Consider the following 15,906-nt stretch of genomic DNA (forward strand, 5'->3'; position numbering starts at 1 on the left):
CCCATCCCTAATGTGTTGCTTTGACTGTGAAGTCCTGTACTGCTTTCCAGAAATATTTCAGCTTTTTTGCATTTCCAAGTAAGTGCATGACTGATCATACATGGATTTAATGAATCATAAAACACAACACAGGGCTTGAAATTAACTTTTTTACTTGGTAGCACCGGTGCTCCCAACTTCAAAAATTTAGGAGCACCAGAAAAAATTTAGGAGCACCAGAAAAAATTTAGGAGCACCCACCAAAATTGAATGAGCACCGCTGCAAATTGTATTTTAAGGGATTTATTGTATTTTAAAACAACATCAATAGGACTGACAAAAACCAGAAACAACTATCTAACTAATGCTGAGATGACATTGATATTTGTGTGCAATTATTCCAAAATGTGTATGTCTAATAATTATAGAATATTAATGATGATGAAAATGACAATAATAGTAACAATGATTTACATTTCTCATCATCATGCTGCCTTGACTGTGCTTTAATGCAAGTTATCTGCTATAAAAAGTCTGTTACTTTATGAAAAAAATGTATAGTTTGCATCAAACAAAAATTAAGCATTGCAGTAAGAAATATTTATTTTGTACTGCTAAACAGCATATATATGCATGTCAGTTTAATAAATAATATTTCTGCTACAAAACAAACAAAATATTATAATAAATAATTTAATTTAAGGCTGAAAGCTGCAAAGCAGTCATCAGTAACTAAAAAAAAATATATACACCTCAAGAAAGAATAGGCAAAAGAAAGTAAGTAAAGTCTCACTTCTATCACTCTTTAAAAGTTTTGGTTTCAGTTTGTGTCAATTTAAATGTTCAGTCTGAGCTGATTTTCATTTTTCTGTGTTTGTGGAAAAGCAGGCGAGTCAGCCGACCCCATTTATGAGCAGGTTGAGCACCGGCGCAATACCGCTGTTTGTTATGAGACGCTTCTTTGGCAATGATATGTACAGTATTAGATTTGACTTTTAGCAGACATTTGCGCTGAACACGCAGTGAATGCAACGCATCGAGATTCAGCCGCTTTCTCCGAAAAGCACGTACTCGATTGATCTCAGTTGGCGGATCAATATTCACCACGTGTCATGATCGCTCTCATCTGCGCCTCAACTTTAGGTAGGGTTTGCTCTTTGCAAACCTGTGTGCTTTAAGTTTTCACTCTTCAGCCGTTTGTATTTCCCGTGGTCATAAAAGCTCCTTCCCTGTCATCTAACAGCGGAAAGCCTTGAGTGATTGACAGCTAATATGAACCAATATAGCGGCAGGGAAGAGCGATTCAGCACGTTTTTAGAAAAAATCAAAACAGGTCGCACTAATGCGCCCAAATATATTATGAGGTCGCATCGATTAATTTTCAGGCGCATATGCGACCAAAATGGTCGCAATTTCAAGCCCTGCAACATGTATACGCAGATATGCTTTACCCTTGATAGAAGACCTTCATGGCACGCAGGACCCCCAACTGGACCCTCCATGTGCTTAACTTCAGCCTCTCACACATTAAGTTACAAACCTCATTCTGGAACTGATCTGCAACACAAAAAACACTGGTTATGCATCACTCAACCTTGTGTGCGTGTGTGTGTGTGTTTGTGTGCGTGTGTGTGTGTGTTTGTGTGTGTGTGTGTGTGCGTACCTGCGTGAGAAACTTACTCTGTGTCTGAATGGTTTTAGGCCAGGCCTTTCCAAGCGTCTCATATGCACACAACAAAACTTCTGTCTGTAATTCTCGAGCTTTAGCATCATCATCATCATCGTCATCATCATGTCTAGGAGAACTGGCACTAGCCGGCTGATTCTAAACAGAATAATAATTATTATATTTATAGATATATTTTTAAACAGCATGTGGAGCTCCCCTAAATACACGGTTAAAACTAAACAATTAATATTACTGAACTATTCTTAGTACTCAATTGGGTTTAAAAGCCAAAGCAAGAAGAGTCTAAAAAGAGAGAGAGAAATCCGCTATATTCAGGTTTACTGTACCTTTTTAATGAGGGGAAGCACAATCTCTGCGACTTCATGAAAACGATCCACTTGCGTTGACTCCAAGATGTCTGCTGCGCTACGCAAAGCTGCCATTTTATACACCAGACTCTCCTTTTTGCATTCCTTCAGCACCAGATCCAGCACCTCGCTCACTGTAGGTTGACCGGCTGCAGGCTTTTGGAGCTCCACACTACACACACACACACACACACACACACACACGTTCAAGTATTCGAAGTACAGTTTACTAACCCAGAAATAGCAAGATAATTATTTTTAGTTTCAACAAATCATATGAAGTCATTTGCACACACCTTTGTGTGTGTGTATGTGTAAGAAATAAACAGAATCTAACCTGCATTTAGACACTACAGATCCAACAGCTTTTAACAGTTCTTCCTGTAAAAAAATACAAGCCGTTATACTTTAGAGATCACAAATAAAAGCATGACAAAGTTTGAAAACAGTGTCAAAATAAACCAGTGACATTCCGTTTGTCTCCGGCTATATATATATATATATATATATATATATATATATATATATATATATATATATATATATATATATATATATATATATATATATATATATATATATATTTATTTATTTATTTATAATAATATGTTTTTGGGTAATGGGGGCATGGCCATTATGTCTAGCAACGCAACTCGGTTAATTTAATGGGCTATATGATGTTACAATGACCAAAATGGCAAGATAGTTCCAGATGTAGTGAACTAATAGTAATATTTCAGTTTGTTTGTATGCTGTCTGAATTGTTTGTTTAAAACAATTACATGTGTTCCAATGGGAGTAATAAAAAGTCAATCACACAGTTTCTAAATGATTCTAGTTTTTTTTTTTGTTTTTTTGTTTTTTGGTGTGGGGGAGAGGGGTGGTTGTATATGGGGTGGTCGCCCAGGGTGCCATTTAAACTAGAACCATCACTGATTGGCCTTGCCCAGGTGCATAAACTCTGTCCCTCAGTACGGAGTATGAGCTCATTAAGAGTGATGGTATATTACCTTCCCTGCCCATGTGCGTCCTGCAAGCCCCTGTAGAAGTGCAGTCAACACCATGCCCAGGTGAGGTGCTACTAGTGAGCCTGTTTGTTGCTTAGCAATGGTTGCCATGGCAGCGGCACCCTGAGCCTTCATCTTCCAGGACTGAGACTGCAGAGCCCTCTGAGTAATGCCTATGAGCTCAGTCATGTACAACCTGATTCCGCCAAAGCTGCCTGAAGTAACACAATGCACAAAACAATGAAAATGTATAATAAAATGCACAAAATAATGAAAAAAGAAGCAGATACCACTTTTATTAAGGATTTGGAGTTAATTCAGCCTCTTATGTCTAAAGCATAGGTTTTAAACTCAATTCCTAGCTCCAACTCTGATCAAATATAGCTGTTCCAACTAATGAAGGTGTTCATGACTCTTTTGAACACTTTCATTATTTGGATCAGGATTGGAGCAAAACTGTGCAGAGCTGTGACCCTCCAGGAATGGAGTTTGAGACCTATGGCCATTTGATATCAGTTTTATTTTGTATTAATAAACACTTATTTAAAAAAAAAATACAATGCATTACGCTGATCAAAGTTAAAAGACATCTCCAATTATAAAAGACTATTTTCATGTAAATGCTTTTTTTTCTTTTACATTCTGTTCAAAGAGTCTAAACTGAGTACTGTGCTCAAGTCTTACACCACTAGTAAAAATGATTTCAAGTCAGTTATATATACATCAGGTGTAGTGTGTCTGTTTCAAACAGTATTTTTGCCATTAATTGTAATAATCTAGTGAGATGTTTGTATGCACAAAGTATCTGAAAGACGAACGGTGGCAACATCTCCAAGACGGTTAAAGAAACCTACCTGAAAAACTAAAAAGCCATTATGAATGCAAATTGTCACATCAAATGTTGATTTACTGAATTAAAATGGAAGTTAATAGATACTTGAGAACTATTGATGGCATTATTTTTTAAAAAGTGCCTTTACTTTTACACAAGTGCCTATTAAAACTTTATTAAGCACTGTAAATCTTGAATTTGCAGCAGTTTTTCTGTTTCTTAATGTCTTAAAACTTCCACTACAAATGTTTCCAATTTCCAATTAATTTTTTCAATTTAAATTAATTTTCAACTACAAATTTTAAATGATTTAGAAGCATTCTCCCAATTTGTTTATTAATTATGATTAATCACATTCAAAATAAAAGTTTGTTTTGACATAATATATATGTGTGTGTGTTATATTTATTATTTATGTGACACATCAAAAGAAACAAAACTATTGTATACAAAAATGGTTTAACATACATATTTAAACTTTTATAGATTTTGTATCATATGCATATATATATTTGATATCTAAACATAAAAAAAATATTGTCAAATATATGCATACATGTTTTTATAAACACAAAATAAATATACACAGTGCACACGTCAAAACAAACGTTTATTTTAGACGAAATTAATTTTTGCCCAGTACCTACCAGGTACGTGTTCCTGCCAAACCTCAGACCACAGGTTGGCTTCAGCGCTCTCTCCTTTCTCCTCCTCGGCCTCTTGGTGCATGCCCAAAAACGCCAGCGGAAGAGCCACTCCAGCATGAGCCTTCAGCACATCAGGGCTGTAGTGACTGATGGCGTGAACCACCAGACAACAGGAAGACTTGTACAGCGCCTCTGAAAACCACAGAAAGACACAAGCGCAAGAATTTATAATAGCAAGACAATTCAGCTTTAATAAATGGATGGTTCATCTGTACATTGAAACATTGTAGATTTTTGCAACATTTAATCATCAGTATTGTAAAAAAAAATGTATCCTTAAAAAGGTCATTGCTGTACACTTTTGTAATAAAAAGTCAATAAAGTCATACACGTTTGGAAGGGCATGTGGTTGAATATGAATTGCTTGAAAATAATACTTTAAATCATAACCCGCTTACCCTCTTTTTCCAGATACCAGGTGTTCAGTTTCTGCAGAAGCTTCTCAACACTGCTGTCTTTGGCTGTCTGATGAAGAAAACAGAGGATAATTTTGGTGCCCTGTTGCTTTAAGTTCACTGTTTAATTGAAACAAACATTCAGGCACGTTTTCATACCCTGACCAGATGTCCAACAGCAAAGGCAAACGACTTCTGAACAACGCTACTACGGTCATTGATCCCATTTAGGAGTGCACTCATCAGTTTACCTTTGGGAAAACAAAAAGTACAAAAGGGCATGTAGACATTGCAAAAGATCATGTGTTGTTATTCTGTTAACAACATACATTGCAACACGGTGGCGCAGTGGTTAGCACTGTCGCCTCACAGCAAAACGGTTGCTGGTTCGAGCCCCAGGCTGGGTCAGTTGGCATTTCTGTATGGAGTTTCTATGTTCTTCCCATGTTTGCGTGGGTAATCAACTAAATTGGCCGTAGTGTATGTGTGTGCATGTGGGATTGCATCCGCTCTGTAAAACATATGTTGGCGGTTCATTCCACTGTGGCAACTCCTGATGAATAAAGAGACTAAGCCGAAGGAAAATGAATGAACTTAAAGGGGTGGTCCACTACAATACCATATTTACACTTTGTTTTTTGTGTAATGTAGCTGTGTAAACATGAACAACACCATTAAATGCAAGGTGTAAAAGTTCAATAGAAAGAGAGACATTGGCTTGGAAAAAGAGTAAGCTTAGCAAAACCTACATAGATTGATGTTTGGAGACTACAAAAAAAAATACATCTAGGTTAATAATGTCATGCACCCTTCGGTTTACAACCTAGGAAAAAGTTATTTGCAGAAAAAGATAAAATGCCTTCCAAATGCTGCTGTTTTTACAGAGCTTGAACCAGGAAATATTATTGTTGTTTTTATGTAAGCTGAGTAGCAGAATAAAATTATGAAAGGAGATGTTAAAAATAAATGCGATTTGTTTTTTTACAAATGAAGCATGAGCACTCATAGTGAGTGTTTTGAACCACATAAACACAACCAAGCCTTTAAAAAAAGCACTCTGCACCACTCTTTTAAAAACTTGATTGTTTTAGTCAACAGGAAATACTGTACAAACAAGAAAAAAGCATTTTGTAAAAAACATTTTCAGCAAACACACAGATTAGATTAGATTTCGCAGAGGAAAAACAGTAGTCAATTTAATTTACTCTGGAATTTTTTTTACTGATGTCACATGAAAAAAAAAAAAAGATACTTTAAAGCTAGTCCAGTCCAAACAAGACTAGTGTAAACAAGTGTGTAAAACAGTGCGAATATACCTGAATATGGTGTGAGATCTTGAGGGCACTGCACTGTCAATGACACAATCACACTGGCACATCCTCCCTAAAACAGCACACAGAGAACTGTTAGTGTGTAAAATGAAAAAGAAAACACATTTGTCTAATAAAATCTACAAGGATGTGTACCTTTGTTCCAAGTCCAATTCCACTCTTTAATAGATCACATAGTTTGGGAACAAGTTCTCCCAGCACGGACACATCCAAGTGCTGCAGACACTAAAAACACAAAAACAGGGTATATTAAAGTAAAAAACACTCTTTTAAAATGCGGCAAATGAGGCTTCATTAAATACAACTAAATACTTATTTGGAACAAAAAAAACATAGGAATAACTTCTAGAGATTCTTGGTGGGACCCTCAGCATTGATAAGCAGCTTATGCTACAGAAGAACCAACAAAATAATGCCTTACCATATTAATGGTTTCCATCATGGGTGAAGACTTGGCTGCACTTAATCTAGCAGCATCCATAGCGCTCTGCCGAAGAAAGAAATTGTGAATATCCTGTTTTTACAAAAATCGTGTGAAGAGTCCACAAAAAAGACCGTTTCAAACCTTATACTTGTCCAAACAATGGTCAATGGAGACTGTCAACTTAAAATATATTCCAAACCTTTGACCAATTAACAAAGCAATAATTAATAAAACATTTTTGCTAAATGTAAAATACATTTTTAACTTGGTAAAAAAAAAAAATTTTTATTTTGTTAAATATTTTTATTTACGTCCCGATCTGAATAATGATTCATTTATAATTGTTGCATCTTTTTTTTTATACTTAACTACAGCTCTTGGATGAGCATTTTTAAATCAGAATGAATAAATCAGAGTTGAAGCACTGTTTTGAGGATTTAGACAGTGTTTTAAACAGTCATGTTCCAAGAACTTGAATAAAATTAGTTGCTCAATACTGGTAATAATGAAATACGTTTTCTAAAATATTTATCAAGTCATTTAAATTCAAGATTTTTATTGTTCTGTTTTTGACAGAAGCACAGTACAATTGTTAAAATAACACAATATACAGATTCAATTTCACATTTAATTCAAGCTCTTTAAAAGGACCTAGGTTTCTTTTAAAGTACTTTCCAGGCATTGAACCGATGTCTGAAATTCAAGTACTTCCAAGTAGTTTAAAGATGTGTGGGAACCCTGATAAATCCATTAAAGCAGGATATAAAGAGTCTATACAAGGATGATTTCTTTATTTTATGCTTAAATGTGTGATGGAGAGACTGCACAATTTAGATTCACCATTTAAGCAAAATAGCTTTCATAGGAAACCATTTCCACTCCTAGTCCAGAGCAAATGATCCTAGATTGGCAACTCACCTTCTCCTGCTCGGTGGCCCTCAGACTGAGGTAGTTGAGCACCTGCGGCTCCAGAACACTCAAGGCCTCCAGCAGAGCCGGGATGAGTCGAGGAGCATGAGGCTTTAGACGGCTGCCTGCGCTCTTACTGATCTTCACTAAAGTCTGGATACTAACACACAGCAAAACTCACAATTACACTCGGAGCATAAAGAATTTATGGGACTTATAGTTAAAGTCAAAATGATTAGCCCTCATGTATTTTTTATTTATTTTCCAGATGAACAGAGAAAGGAATTTTTCACAGTATTTCCTATAATATTTTTTCTTGTGGAAAAGTCTCATTTGTTTTATTTAAGGAAAAAATAAAAGCAGTTTTTTTAATTTATTTTTTTAAACAGTTTAAGGTCAATCTTTTCAGCCCCTTAAGCAATATTTTTTGACTGTCTACAGAATAAACTATCATTATACAATGATTTGCCTAATTACCCTCACCTGCCTAGTTAAACTAATTAACCTAGTTAAGCCTTTAAATGTCACCTTAAGCTGTATAGAAGTGTCTTAAAAAATATCTAGTAAAATATTATGTTCTGTAATCATTGCAAAGATAAAATAAATCAGTTATGAGAAATTTGTTATTTTAACTATTATTATTCTGTCTGTTAAACAGAAATTGGGAAAAAATAAAACGGGGGCTAATAACTCTGACTTCAACTGTATATGCATCTGACTGATCTTACCTGAGAGTCCGCACCTCAGTTACATTGCTGACGATGCCTTTGTCCAAAAGAGTTGGCAACAGCACAGCCACTGTCCTCTGTGCAGTAGCTCCTGTAGATTCGCACATGCGCACACACACCTATTGGACAAACATACATAGCCTCAGTGTTAGTTATCTGTCTATTGCTGAGGGGAAAGTCATTGGCGATATCCTGTAAGGTGATGCAACTCACTTTACTGAGAGTTTTTAAAGTCAGATCTGCAGCCTTACGAACTGATTCCTACAGGAAACAACATATGACAACAGAGGTATGTTAGTACATGCCCTGAACTCAATAAAACTTACAACAGCCTTTAATTTTTCACCTTTATATCATCCAGGACCCGAAATAGTGTCTCCCAGATTTCTGACAGCCGGTCAATTATTTCATCTGCTTGCCTTCCACGTATCAGATCATTCAAAGCAAGGCAGCTGAAGAAAATAATATAAAAAAGGACAGATAATTTACAAGGCTAAATGCTAAGGATTTTTTTTTAATGACCCAGTTATGCCAGCAGAAAAGTCTTTTTCTTGCTCAATCAAAAAAAAATATTTAAATAATGTAAAAACAAGCAAACTAGTTGCATAGATGCACATTTTTTTAACATAGATTATCCCTTTTTTAAAATGACAAGCTTTAAAATATATAATAAACAAAATATAAATAAATGTACATGGACATAGCGAAATTAAGAAAAAAAAATAAAAAATTAGGACCTAAGACGAATTAAAGACCTTAGATGAATGAAAGACTTTCTAGGATTTTAAATTTGAAACTTAAGACATCAAGACCCTGCAGACACCCTGATTAAATAAAATCTAGATTAAATATATATATATATATATATATATATATATATATATATATATATATATATATATATATATATATATATATATATATACACACACACATACATATACATACATAAACATATATACATACATATACATATCTATACATGCATATACATATATACATACATCTTATATATATATAAGAGAGACCATTTCAATGTAGTGATGTAATAGGCCCATCGCATTTCCTGCTTGTTATCAAATTATTTCATATCTGTAACAAGAGGCAATTCAAATATAACTTGATATTGAAACAGATATCATAACAATATTTATCAATATGTGGCTTTTTTTGAATTCCCAGAAGCTGTAGAGATTAAAAATGTAAAACAGTAAATAAGTTGGGACCATTGTTTTTATTCACATCCATCAAAATGGTCTATATATATATATATATATATATATATATATATATATATATATATATATATATATATATATATATATATATATATATATATATATATATATATATATATATATATATATATATATATGTGTGTGTGTTTTCTTTCTTAAATAGACATGCTACCTTGACTCCCGCACCCTCCACATGTTACTAGTGAGGTTGGATATAACATCTTGAAGAATTTCCTTAAAATATTTCTCCACCTGTCAAACACACAAATGTGAATCGAAAATTTGTAACTCTTTAAAATGGTGTCCACGGTTCAGATAATAATAATAATAATAATAATATCTTACAATGGTTTTATCTGTAACAAGAGCATCCCAAATGCTGGTCATGGCCTGCCTGATGGCCAGGTTAGGGTCAAATTGGTATCTATAAAGACGGGGAACCAACTGAGGCAGGAAAGGAGCCAGCTGCTCACCTGCTTTGGCTGCAATAATGTTAAACCCAAATGCTGCACCCTACAGCACAAGAGGAGCAAATGATCACTGCATGCTACTGAAAAAAAATATTTTGATATTATGGTAATATTTTATAGCTTACCTTCCTGGAATTCCACATTGCATGGTGATTGGCAAGATTCATGAACTTATAAACAAGATCTGGTTGATTTAGATCACTGGCCAATGAACAAAGCTCCTTGTAAGTTGAGAGTCCTTGTCTAAAAATGGAGAAGAACAAAAGCAGCATGTGATAAAATAAAATGTACCGTCCAGAAATGCCATTAGGAATTAAATCAGCAATTCAGTCATAATTTGTTTCTACAAATTCTGAAATAAAATAAACATACCCATCAGGTGCTTTACCAAGGGCTTCCCCCTGGAAAACTTCAGTGTCTTCTGAGACGGCATGTTTAGCTCTGGAAAAATAAAATCCCACAGTTCTCAAAAAAATCCTATAGTTCTCAAGAGTCTGAAACTAAAATGCAATAAAATATATTATTCCGTAATGAAACTCAATGAAAGATAAAAAATATTTATACTTTTACTCACTTAAGACCTTACCAATATCAATGCTGTCTCAGAATAAATTACAAAGTTATAGTTTAATAAATATCTTAAATTACCAAAGCCATTCAAAATTGACAAGACACAAAAAAATTATAACTTAAAATACATTCAGGTGACACTTTTATTATACAGTTTCACATTTGCCTTTGCCATATACATGTGTTATTTACAAATTAGTTAACATAGCTACTTTATCAGTAGATTCTTGGTAAGTCCTAGCATTGCTACTAATGGCATTCTTTAAAAAAGAAGCAAATAAGGTTGATTAACGATACCTTTTACCAGTCATGAGTGTTTCTACAAGGGTTGATACCAATTCCTGCTGATCCTGCTCCCCTCCGAGCTCATAAACCAACCCGAGTCCTTTAGACGCCACATCTTGGCTGAGTTCTAGACACAGATCATCACTATAAATCTTGCACACAAGCTCCCTGACTATAGATAATCTGTCAAAATGCAATATGACCTTTACAAGAACAATATCATAAAGGAGCAGTATGTGACTTACCATCCGGATCAGACAAGACAGAGATAAAGGCCGTCTGTATCTCCTTTAGATGAGACTATCACAGATAAAAAGAGGTAATGATGGTGTTTTTTTTCCTGTGTAAATGAGAAGGTCTGTTATGCGTGTAATCACCTGTATTTCTTTGTGATGGCTGAGCTTCTTGACCAGAGAGAGAAGCCATATGCAGGCAGCTTGGCGGACATGAGGATTTGGACTTGGAATGTATTTTGACAAGACAGAGTTCAACACCCAGGGCACTATATCATTATTCTTCACATCTAATATAGGGAGAGAAACACTGTATTTTAAGTGCACAACTTCGAATTAAGGATGAACATATCTCTCAATGTTTTATCTAACAAACACACAAACAAACAAACAAACAAACAAACAACATTTTCCAATACATTACATTACTGTACCTGAGGTGTAAAAAAAATGTTGTATCAAATTAAAAGTGCAACGTAGATTTTCCATACAATGAACATTTATGTTTTAACTTATGCTAATGCAGTCGAATGTTGTTTTAGATATATTTATGCTAGAAAATACTGAACAGAGTGAAGTGATTTCTGGGAAACCAAAGCATTTCCCTTTAATGACTATTAAAAAACGAGATGGTTTCTGGAAGTGAGACATTGAGAAGTCTAATAATTGGAGCATCATGACATTTAATTCACATTAAAAAGGAAATTGCTAATGAATCTAAATAGAGCCTAAACCTGAGTCTAGACCTTAAATTTCTGAGGCATCATTCCAAGTTTGAGCTTTGCAGTTAAGAAAAAAAATGCATTTCACTCGTCCAAAAGAGAATTATAGTGCCCAGCATAAATGAGTACAGCCCATTTTAGACGCAATATAGGTTATATCTATTGGTGTATTAGAACAAAACAGTTTTATTAAAAAGTTATGTATTTTATTTTATTCTAAACAAAAATATTTCAGTCACAGAACATCTTTAAAAATAAAAAGTTAATATTACAATTAAATTCAAGCAAAATATAGCACAAAAAAATACACACTAAAAAATAAATTTCCGATATTTTTTCTTTCTCTTGATTTTCCTCTTTTCTTAATTTGTATTTAATATTTTTCTCTAACAAAAATTTGTGTGTATTCATTTTTGGATCACTATCATACGTTATTTTGTAAGATTAGCTCAATATTTGGCTTCAGTATGGACTAAACTAATGTATATGCAAAACTATAATACTGTATAGCTTTTTACTAAAAATATTAATTGAAATATATATTTGTGAGGGGTGCACTTATATATGCTGAGCACTGTCCGTGAACAAATTTAGTCTCTCTCACACAAACTTACTCTCTGGAGGGCAGTACTGGTCTTCTGTGCATGTCCACACATCTCGAGCAGCTCCAGAGCAGCTTCCAACAGCAGCATTAGTTAAAGCCTCTCCCACTGTGAACTGCAGCTCCACCTGCTTGGCCTAAATAATCAAATCAACACATTATTTCAACATTATTTTTTAAATTTGCATTTTTACTTGCTCAAAATATTCATATAACAATAATCTTATAACTGGCCTCATCTAATAATTTAAATGTGGCATTACCTCTACTGAATCCATGAGCCCCTGCAGGACTTTCTTCTGGTGTGGGAATTCTCCATCACCCACTGGCAAGAACCCAAGAGTCTGAATGGCACGTTCTTTCATCTGACAACATAAACAGGGGCTGATCAGTAGCATCATTCCAGATGGAAAGAATAAAACAAAGCATAATGAACTGATTCATTGTGCAAAGGGTGTAAAAAATGATCTATAAGGAAGCTCTTAAAAAGGAAGAATAACATAAGCATCAATAATACAGTCAGACTCACTCTGCAATTGTGCGTTTTGTTTTACCTTGCCTGTCTCTTTGCCAGATGGGATCCTGGTGAGCAGATTATCTACTAGACTGAGTTTAGTGAAGCCATTTCCATCCGCTGGTATCAGCAGCACGCTGTTACGCCCAATCTCACCCAGTGCCGTCACAGCAGCAATAGTCAGAAGAGCAGATTCGCTATTTAAAAACGAACCTGGAGACAAACACATTGGTAGATATTTGTTAAAGTGACAGTTCACCCAAAATTCTGTCAGTCACTCATGTCATTCCAAACCCACTGAACACTCACTTTGCTATGGCTTAGTCCCTAATTTATCAGAGGTTGTCAAAGTGAAATGAACTGCCAGTTACTCTGGCATTTGTGTTATGCTGCGGATGCGCTTTCAGATGCAGACCAGTGCTGGGAAACACCCATACACTCTCTCTCACTCACACACACACACACACTACAGCCAATTTTAGTTTACCCAATTCAACCGTTGCCATATGTCCTTGGACTGTGGAACCAACCGGAGACCCCCTGAACATTATATCAAAATATTAAGATATTTTAGATGAAATCAGACAGCTCTCTGATCCTGGGATAAATGCCAATGGTCCTAACTGTTTGAAGTCTAGAGAAGTACTAAAAACCTCATTAGAACATGTCATGTGTCTTCAGTCATTTGATTGTAATGTTTTGAATTAACAAGAATTATTTTATGAACATAAAAAAAACAATATAACAACTTTATTTATATATAGGTGTCCAGACTCTCAGCTGGTGGAACTTTTCGATGCCCTCCACCTTCACCCTCTTAATTTCCTGTTTACATACACACCAATCTTAATAAAAGCCAAAAAGCTAGACTTTATTTAAGAGTTTCTTCTGTCAGTTCAGGGCAATGCGTTTATACTTCTGTGTCGAGTGCACACAGATGTTCCACAGCCTTTGCAGAGTCGCATACCCTTTACCACAGATGACACAAACCCTGACGCATACCTCTCAACAAAAGTAACTACATGGCGCAATGATACATAGCAAAAGCTCTGTGATTGGTCAGTTTGTTAGTGGTGTTGAGTATGGGCGGAGGCAAGAACCATCAGAGAGCAACAAATCCAATGGCATGACTTAATAAGTATTGAGTTCCATGGAGGAGCTCCAGATGGGGACTTTTGTTTCGTGTTAACTTTGATAACATTTGTCACCAGTTCCCACCTCTGAATGAGTGAATTTGAGCTACTTGTACAGCAAGTTAGCATTGGAGGCAAGCAGGGCTTGACGATAGAGAGCAAGACAGACCCTCCCCTCTAGCCACTTTGGCTGGTTGAAAATAATATTCCCGGATAATAATTCTTAAAAGCAGGGTTCGACAATAAGGATGGTCCAACATGCATGCAAAGGCGATCTCAGAATTGAAAAGCAAGACGACTGACAAAAATAATTGCTTTCTATTGCTCGCGCGAATGCAGGTGAATATGGAATGAGAGGATAATCACTCGCAACAGCTGAGGTTAAAACACGTGCAAGAAGGCCGCTGGTTAGATCCTTGACTGGGTCAGTTGGTGTGTCTGTGTGGAGTTTGCATGTTCTCCCTGTGTTCACGTGGGTTTCCTCCAGTTGCTCCGGTTTCCCCCACAGGCCAAAGACATGTGGTACAGGTGAATTGGGTGGGCTAAATTGTCCATAGTGTATGAGAGTGTAAGGGTGTGTGTGATTGATTCCCAGGGATGGGTTGCGGCTGGAAGGGCATCCGCTGCATAAAGACGTGCTGGATAAGTTGGCGGTTCATTCCGCTGTGGCAGTCACAGATTAATAAAGGGACTACGCCAAAAAGAAAAGTGATAAACATGCACCCCCAGTCTTGCTGCTTTCAAGAGTTCCAGATTTGTCTTTTTGTAAGCAGTACCAGTTGCTTTTATTTTAACTATTCTTTGAACAAATTTTTATGGGTCTAACATTAACTGTGTGTGTGTGTGTGTGTGTGTGATCATTCTTTCATTATCACACGGTGTGCTTTTTACCTGCTTATAATTTTTTACAATAAAATTGCATTAATGGGAGATTAACTCCCCATTAATGTTTAGTTAACTGGTAATCTGGGACCTTTAGCCAGGACAGATCACTGTGCATGTGTTTTGTTAAATAAAAAGTATAGTATAGAGAGCTATTTTGCTTGTTTTGACACATTTGGTAAATCCTTCATTTTGAGCTCTGAAAATTATATGAAATAAAAACTAATTTGTAATACCATGGAACCATGACTCATTTGCTCATGATTATTGAGCAAGCTCACACACGACATACAAAATGTGAAATGAATGAAGAGGCATGTGGAGATAACGCAAAATCTAAACCAAGTATTTTTAGCAAGTCAAATTTATATTTATGTGTATAAAATATATTTTCCCAACAATAAAATTGTGGCTAGTGAAAATGGCGAGTGGCTAGTAATGTTTGAAAACTACTTGCCACAGTGGCTGGTGATCAAAAAAAAGCTGCAAAAACATTTAACACACAGGAACATAGGAACCCTGATGCCAGCGAGCTCTTCGGAAGTGTTATTGTCAGAGCAACACAAATAAAATTCAGAAGTTTAAATGAAACGCTATGTGCACAATACAGTGCACACAGTCCTCTAGTATAGTGTGCCCTCAAACATCATAACATTCCAATCCAATGAACAAATATTTTGATAATGTTTTTGGTACCTTTCTGGACCTGCTGATGTCTATGGATGAAAAGAGAAATCTTGGATTTCTTCAAAAATAACTTAATTTTTTGAAGATGAACAAAAGTTTCAATAGTTTGGGTTGATATGTGGACCTGTAAATAACATTATTTTCATTTTAGGGTGAACTAATCCCTCAAGGAACTAGAATTACAATAGTTTTTCTGCAAAACATTAACCAACAAAACAACGT

At 35.4% G+C, this 15,906-nt stretch overlaps 1 protein-coding gene across 2 annotated transcripts in view; it reads right to left on the reverse strand.

Annotated features, from left to right (window-relative positions):
- The window catches only part of ecpas (Ecm29 proteasome adaptor and scaffold), a 36,672-nt gene that overhangs the window by 5,598 nt on the left and 15,168 nt on the right, over positions 1–15,906 (reverse strand). The window contains 25 exon segments of one of the 2 annotated variants that reach the window (NM_001365155.1): positions 1,431–1,536; positions 1,660–1,804; positions 1,996–2,188; positions 2,354–2,397; positions 3,027–3,238; positions 4,503–4,694; positions 4,961–5,027; positions 5,117–5,208; positions 6,274–6,340; positions 6,424–6,513; positions 6,710–6,775; positions 7,631–7,781; positions 8,350–8,468; positions 8,563–8,610; positions 8,696–8,801; positions 9,760–9,839; positions 9,933–10,100; positions 10,183–10,300; positions 10,430–10,498; positions 10,925–11,039; positions 11,158–11,212; positions 11,290–11,435; positions 12,482–12,605; positions 12,732–12,833; positions 13,023–13,195. In NM_001365155.1, coding sequence (NP_001352084.1) covers positions 1,431–1,536; positions 1,660–1,804; positions 1,996–2,188; positions 2,354–2,397; positions 3,027–3,238; positions 4,503–4,694; positions 4,961–5,027; positions 5,117–5,208; positions 6,274–6,340; positions 6,424–6,513; positions 6,710–6,775; positions 7,631–7,781; positions 8,350–8,468; positions 8,563–8,610; positions 8,696–8,801; positions 9,760–9,839; positions 9,933–10,100; positions 10,183–10,300; positions 10,430–10,498; positions 10,925–11,039; positions 11,158–11,212; positions 11,290–11,435; positions 12,482–12,605; positions 12,732–12,833; positions 13,023–13,195 — 2,848 coding nt within the window. 2 annotated transcript variants of the gene reach the window in all.

Source organism: Danio rerio, chromosome 1 (genome assembly GCF_049306965.1).
Source record: "Danio rerio strain Tuebingen ecotype United States chromosome 1, GRCz12tu, whole genome shotgun sequence".
NCBI lineage: Eukaryota > Metazoa > Chordata > Actinopteri > Cypriniformes > Danionidae > Danio > Danio rerio.